Raw genomic sequence first — 7,293 nt, 5'->3', positions numbered from 1 at the left:
ATTCTTTCCTGCGCCATCAAACTACTGTGCCGAACCTACATACCTCGGCATAACCCTGGACAGGTCACTCACGTACCGCCGGCACTTGAAGTCACTGCGCAAAAAACTATTTATACGCGTCGCACTTTTGAGACGATTGGCGGGTTCCGGCTGGGGAGCTGGTGCTAAAACTCTTCGTACAGCTACCCTAGCCCTTGTTCATTTCACCGCTGAGTACTGCGCGCCGGTCTGGTGTCGTAGTTCTCACACCCACCAGGTTGATACCGCCATCAACGACGCACTGCGTACTGTGACTGAATGCCTGCGTCCCACTCCAACGGACTGCCTACCCATTCTAGCAGGCATCCAACCCGCTGAGCTACGCCGTAAAGGAGCCACGATTTCTCTCGCTCGCCGCGCTTTGGACCCGGACCATCTCCTCCATGCAACATTCAAGAGACCACCACCTATAAAGCAGCGGCTGAAATCAAGACGCCCCTTTGTGCCTGCCGCACAACAACTCCTTAAGAACGTAGAAGAACTTGGTTTAAGTGCGGCACACTGGACGAACCACATGTAGAACACGGAGTGGCAAAATCACACCTCCACGCTCCGTGACTTCATACCCGACGCCGATCCCCGTCCACCAGGGATGTCCCTCGCAAGGCTTGCGTGGGTCAGGCTTAACCGCCTGCGAACTGGCGTCGGCCGCTTTCGTTCGGACATGCACAAGTGGGGCCTGGCTCCTTCATCAGAATGCGAGTGTGGTGCCACGGAACAGACCGCAGACCATGTCATCCACCACTGCCTAACCCACCGGCCTCCACACGGTGCGCATGGTCTGAGGGTTCTAGACGACGAGACTGCTGAGTGGCTGAAGATTTCCTGCCCTCCAATCTAGCCTGGAAAGATCGCTCATACGCCATCATCAAACAAATAAGTTGGTTGTTACACTTTTGTTATTTTATTCACCAGGTTATTTGGTAACCATTACAATCCAACAAGGTCAAAGTAAAGTGTTTAATCAACGCAATCAGTGCGAAGCTTGGATTCGTCTAAAGATTTTTACACGAGGCTGCGTCTTGGATATGGCAGGGCAAAAATCAATGCATGATGTAGGCTATAGGCTACATCAAAATTATTTCTTTTTGTTTTGATTTTTCCAAAAAGAAGTTTTGCTTCGTAAAGTTAAACTGTTGCTAACTAATTGAATGTGCATCACGGATGCCTACTTATTGAGTGAGGGTTGGAAAGGTCATCGTTGTTCTTAACACTAGAATGCCCAAGGTAGTCATTTTGACTATTTGTGAGAAGTACAAAAAACTTTCCATTCCATGTCTTTTGGTTTTAAGAATATCCTGGTGTGACTTTTAATCATTTTAGGTCATATGCATATTCACATATCACTTTTCCCAAAATGTGGAAAAAACGTCTCAATTTGCAGAATTTATCCAAGGCAGTCATTTTGCTTATTGCGTGTGCCAATCTATCGTTCATGACACTGTTAGGAAAAATAGAACTTGTCCTGCGATGCTTTTGCAATCACATTATGAAAAAGCAAGCTGGCATGCAGACGTTCCTACAGCGGTAGAGCTCACGAGACTGTGCAATTTCTGCCACATAGCATTTAAAACTTTCAAATCAGAATGATGAAAACATCACCAACACATTCAACCTGTTTCAAAGTTACTCATTACACGAGGCCGGAAAATGTTTGAAAATAAGGCCAAAAACAGAAACTCGGATATGGCCCCCCAAAACGCCCTAAGCTCTACTAACCATTGATCAGAGTCCATCATTTCAAGCTCCTCAGTGTTTGCACAAAGAGAGCTTTTAAACTCTGTTCAGAAACTACGACGCAGTATGCCAGCCATTAAAAGCGCCGTTTTTACATTGTTTCAACGTCGCTGAACGTTGAAGTCAAGGTGAGAGTTGCGTTGTGTCCACCGTATAATCAATTAAACCGTAGCGATAATAGTCCATACATCAAAATGCTGCCTAGTTTTGCTTTCATGGCTAGTTTATGCAAGTTCAATTTGCAATGTCTGCAATTCTACTTGTACACGGGATCAAGACAAAAATCTGCGAAGAAAAGTGTCATGTGTGCGATAAAACGCTATTGTATTGATCAAGAAGGGTAAAGAGAATGCTCTTATTTTGTGAAAAATAAAACAAAAACAGTTCCACCAAGCAATTTCAAACTGATCAGTCATAAAAACGAGGAACATGAAGAAAACTTTGAGTAAACGTCGTTAAAAACATCAGCTCAATGCCACGAGTAGGCTATTGGACTTCTATCACCGCAAGTGTTCATAAAATGCAACTTAAAAGTAACTCACATACAATCAATAAGGCAAAACATCTTGTTTTCACTTATGAATCTGAGGAACTCCCTGATACCGAAGTCTCACAACGTAACGCGATTTGCGATGTTACATTTTAGTGAACTTCTAATTTTCATGTGAAATCTTGTCATTCATGATGACGTATTCTTTCATTTAAAAAGTTGCTTCCAAGACGGAATCACGTGATGTATCACCATTCGTTCAATATTCAATTTTTGATCTTCGTGACATTCTAGAAGAACGACTGTGAGAAAGACTTGCGCAAAACAAACAGCCAAGCGACTGACAAAATGCACTTCTTTTCCACTTTCAACAATAGCAACATTGCCAAGAACCTCCATTTCCATTGACGAAAGTTTCGTTCCCTTCTTATCGGTGTTGCGTGAAGTTCCACACTTGCAAGTGGTGGCTGTTTGACATCCTACGTCAGTGGTACTGCTGGCGACGTTTGAGTGTGAAGACATCAGTGCACCAACTTCTGCTTCACAGCGAAGCTTCAGAGTGTTCTCAGACTTGTGATGTTGGAAAAGAAATCCGGTTGATTGGGCTAGCCCGGTCAAGGGAGTCGCCAACACCGTCGGGGATTGTCTTGGCGAGAAAGGCAAGTCCCCAGACTGACGAGGTATGCTGAAATAACCTTGATCACATAATTCCCTTGAAATAGGTTTGCTAAGCGTATCACCAGATTGGGTCTGACAGTTATAACAGTGCCAACTTTTACTGATTGAGCCTGGTGCCATTGACCGGTCACCTAAGCATTCCAATTTCGAATTTAAATATGTAAATTTGTTTTCCCTAGAGAAGCCTCCATTTTCATTCAACAGCTCTCGTAGCTCTCGAATTGTGGCCTGCAAAAAATACAAAAATAAACAGACATAACCAAGCAACAACACTACATTTAACATTATAAAAACAAAAAACAACAAGCGAACGTTTTCGGCTAGTCATATAGCCCTTTTCAAGCCTATAAGAAAATACATTATTGAAAGAAATGCTAAAGAATCATATAGTATCACAGCAAAATATGGTCAAATCTAAACATTTGAGAAACTGCCTCGCTCACACAAAATGATAACTGAAAATTACACAGCGCAACGGGTCAAGTATTTCAGAGGTAAAATTAATTGATTGTTCAGACAAGGACTCAGGCAGATTACGCAAGAAAGACAGAAGCACAAGAGATAGTGGCACAAAACAAAGTAATGCGAAAAGCACAAGACGTGATAATTTAATCAAAAAGCTGTTAAAAGGTAAGAAGCTCCGCAAGCAAATAATTGCCTTTTGAGCCCTGGGTTTAAAGATTTGACGATCAATGCCTCATGAATTTTGGTTTCGAATTCGGACAGACACTTACGTACAATTTTGAAAGACTGCAATGACGGTTTATTATTTGAGCACGATTGGCAGTTTCTAATATGGTCTTTAATTGCACTGTTTTTATTAAAATTAGCCAAATTCAAATGCTCTCCCACTCTCGTCACCAAATGTCGCGTGGTCATACCAATGTATGACGATCTCGCATCATGCGAGCAAGTGAACTTATACACGACGTTAGAACATAAGCGGAAAGGAGTTTTGGACTTTAACTGAAAATAATAACCAGCTTTAAATGTTTTATAAACGGGAAAAATCTTAACGTTAAACTTCAATGCAATAAATCTGGACAAACTTGTGGCAAAACGTTTGGATTCCTTGCCAACAAACGGGATTGTTAGAAAGTTTTTGAAATCAGGCCCCTCAACGAGAGTGGGAGAGCATTTGAATTTGGTTAATTTTAATAAAAACAGTGCAATTAAAGACCATATTAGAAACTGCCAATCGTGCTCAAATAATAAACCGTCATTGCAGTCTTTCAAAATTGTACGTAAGTGTCTGTCCGAATTCGAAACCAAAATTCATGAGGCATTGATCGTCAAATCTTTAAACCCAGGGCTCAACAGGCAATTATTTGCTTGCGGAGCTTCTTACCTTTTAACAGCTTTTTGATTAAATTATCACGTCTTGTGCTTTTCGCATTACTTTGTTTTGTGCCACTATCTCTTGTGCTTCTGTCTTTCTTGCGTAATCTGCCTGAGTCCTTGTCTGAACAATCAATTAATTTTACCTCTGAAATACTTGACCCGTTGCGCTGTGTAATTTTCAGTTATCATTTTGTGTGAGCGAGGCAGTTTCTCAAATGTTTAGATTTGACCATATTTTTGCTGTGATACTATATGATTCTTTAGCATTTCTTTCAATAATGTATTTTCTTATAGGCTTGAAAAGGGCTATATGACTAGCCGAAAACGTTCGCTTGTTGTTTTTTGTTTTTATAATGTTAAATGTAGTGTTGTTGCTTGGTTATGTCTGTTTATGGTTTAAAAGAGTTACCTCTCTACCCAAATTGTAATACAAAAATAGCAAAGTAGAAGGAAAAAATGGAGACTACAAAATTAGATTAAAGTTGTTCAAACCTTTAACAGTCGACTTTCATGTTCAGCGTTCACTCGGTTTACTTCCGCTTCGGTTCGCAAATACTCTTCCTCCTGTGCGTCATTTTGTACTTCCTGAACTTTTTGACGTAAAATGTCAATTTCTACATTCTGTAAAGAATCAATAATAATAATCGCTATATATTTGTGTCCATTGAAACGACATTATAGTAACTGCAACTGGAATACAAGTCAATGTAATTACAACAATGTAGCCCACAAATACAATGATTACATGCAACACAAGCAGCAAAAATCATACAAAATACGACCATTTAGTCAACTGCTTCCATTCTAGTATGCTATTTGTCGCCTTGCTAAGACACAGCTGCATGTTTTTAAGCGACGTCGAACTGACGTATTTTTTCAGCATCGTGCACGCACCAGGCTGAGCAGACGACATGTCAACAGAAAACACTTGACATCTAACCTTCGCTTGGTAAAAGTGAGAGTCGAATAGACACCATTGAGCTACTGTGAGAAAATTACAGACCACCAGCAGCTTTGGTCTGCGATGAGAACTAAAAATAACACCATGAGAAGCAATTTCAGAATGCGCATTTTGAAATAGTTCAAACAATATCACCTGAGCCGTTATCACAGTCTTTGCAGTTTGCAATTCATTGGTGATGTCGTCCACATTCAAATCACACTCATGTTGTGAATGACTTGAAAATCTGTTTAGAAAAATTAAGAACTAAAAAGGAATGGTTTTTCTTAAAAATATAATAGATGAAGCTTTAATAGAATGTTCGCTTTCAAGGAGTTTATGATTGTACAACAACATGCAAAACTTACAAAGTAACTTCAAAGGGTTAAACATGTTAAATCCGTTGAAGTTACAGTACTTTGTTTTGTATGTATGTGTGATATAACAAATCTGAACAAACTCAAACGCTTTCGCTCCAGCACTGCACTCTCACCAGAAAAATACAATGAACAACATCTAAGAAAGAATTATATTATACTATCAACACACCAGTAATGCCCGCTACTCTTGACTTTAAGGAACCTATATGGTATGTGACATAGCTAAAACTTGCCGTAAAATGAAGAAATGTTACGACTTACCGATGGCAGACAGGAGCAGCTCTTGTTTTTTCCCATTCCCTTTTGTGTTGCTTTCTACGACTTTCCGTCACTCGCAGAAAGAAGCTTCGGTTTTTCAGCCATGACGTGGACCCTCGGTTTGTTGAAATGAGAGATGGTGACTTGAGAGAGGACGAGTAGGTCTTAGGTTTTTTTATACTGCTGAAAATTTTATTTCATGTAAGAATTTTTTTGCGCAATGCTTCAGCGAAAACTTACTCGCTGTTTTTTGAGTTTGCTGTAAGCTATCAATAGTAATTCTGGTGATATACACATTATATGGCTTTGGCAAAAAGAAAAAAAAAAAAAAACTACGTGGTGTCGTAATTAGAAGTTTATAAATATATTACACCGTTTGGCTATTTATCTTCCAAACACAAAATGCCACTTTCATCAATAAGGCTGGAGCCTACGGTGCGATGCTGCTTGTCATAGCCTACAATCCTACGTTTTTTTTTTTTTTTTTTTTTTTATTTCGCGCAACCACAAAGCACGTATCACTCAGATTGTTACTCCCAAAAAAACACAATTGTTGAAGTTTGTGAATCCTTCATTTGTGGAAACAATTGCTTCAGCTTGAACTTGATTTTGATATACCTACGTTACGCATAATGAAAGCAAAATGGGAGGTAAAATAACTTTGTAGTAGTATTTACCTTGGCATAGAGACTTTTTGACATTACAGAAAAATACAATAGAAACTACAGAGGATTGTTAACCAAAATAAAGCTAACTATCCTCGGCTTGAGCTTGCTGCAGTTTACATTTTATATATAGCTAGTTTTAAGCTAAGAAATAAAAAGTTTAAATGAAAAAATAACGTTTTCAAGCTATTGTGACGACACAGTTTAAAAATTAAAACCACTCTCTGAAGAGGTGAAGGCGAAGAGGATGCTGCACAGTGTGCATATCCCACTGCAAAAGTGCAATTTTCTCAAAAAAATGCAAAGAAGTTGAAAAATAGATTTCACTGGAAAATAATGTATTTCTTTCGAGGAACATTTTTTAGCAGATCATGTTTTATGTCGGGAGCATAGAAAACGATGTTGGTGTTAATGAAAAAAGGATCTGCTGCAATCTTTTTGATTAAAAATTTAGGGTACAAAACGTGAAACTTTCATGCAACTCACCTGTGATGATGTATATCAGAAACACTGTTAGTGTCAAGTCCAGTAGAAGATACCATTGACGGTATACTACATGTAGAAGTGTTAGGGGAATGCCTGGTTTTTCGTTCATCAAAAGAGAGAATTGACTCGGAGTCATTAAAATCTGTAAATGTTTTTTTAAACACTTGATTTTTGAAATCATCCTCTTTGCTGTCATTTTCACTCAACAAACATTTTGATAGTGACAACTCTTCAGAATCGTCTGTATGTTTTCCACTAGAATATTCTTTATATGATGTA

General features: G+C 39.2%; 1 protein-coding gene across 2 annotated transcripts; it reads right to left on the bottom strand.

Moving 5' to 3' along the window:
- Nucleotides 1-2,076: 2,076 nt before the first annotated feature.
- LOC145779790 (uncharacterized) lies at nucleotides 2,077-6,662 on the bottom strand. Of its 2 annotated transcripts, none has more exons than XM_082591432.1 (5): nucleotides 6,541-6,662; nucleotides 5,867-6,046; nucleotides 5,382-5,472; nucleotides 4,778-4,906; nucleotides 2,077-3,172 (listed from the first exon to the last, which is right to left on the bottom strand). In XM_082591432.1, the coding sequence occupies exons 1-5, from the start codon at nucleotides 6,546-6,548 to the stop codon at nucleotides 2,474-2,476; spliced, it is 1,107 nt and encodes a 368-aa protein (XP_082447558.1). In that variant the 5' UTR covers nucleotides 6,549-6,662; the 3' UTR covers nucleotides 2,077-2,473. The 2 variants fall into 2 exon arrangements, with proteins under 2 accessions (XP_082447558.1, XP_082447559.1); XM_082591433.1 differs by having other exon boundaries at nucleotides 5,867-6,043; nucleotides 6,541-6,655.
- Nucleotides 6,663-7,293: the final 631 nt, after the last annotated feature.

This window comes from Aplidium turbinatum, chromosome 11, assembly GCF_918807975.1.
Source record: "Aplidium turbinatum chromosome 11, kaAplTurb1.1, whole genome shotgun sequence".
Lineage (NCBI taxonomy): Eukaryota > Metazoa > Chordata > Ascidiacea > Aplousobranchia > Polyclinidae > Aplidium > Aplidium turbinatum.
The sequence above is the reverse complement of the archived record's forward strand: the minus strand, read 5'-3'. Positions and strand labels throughout refer to the sequence as shown.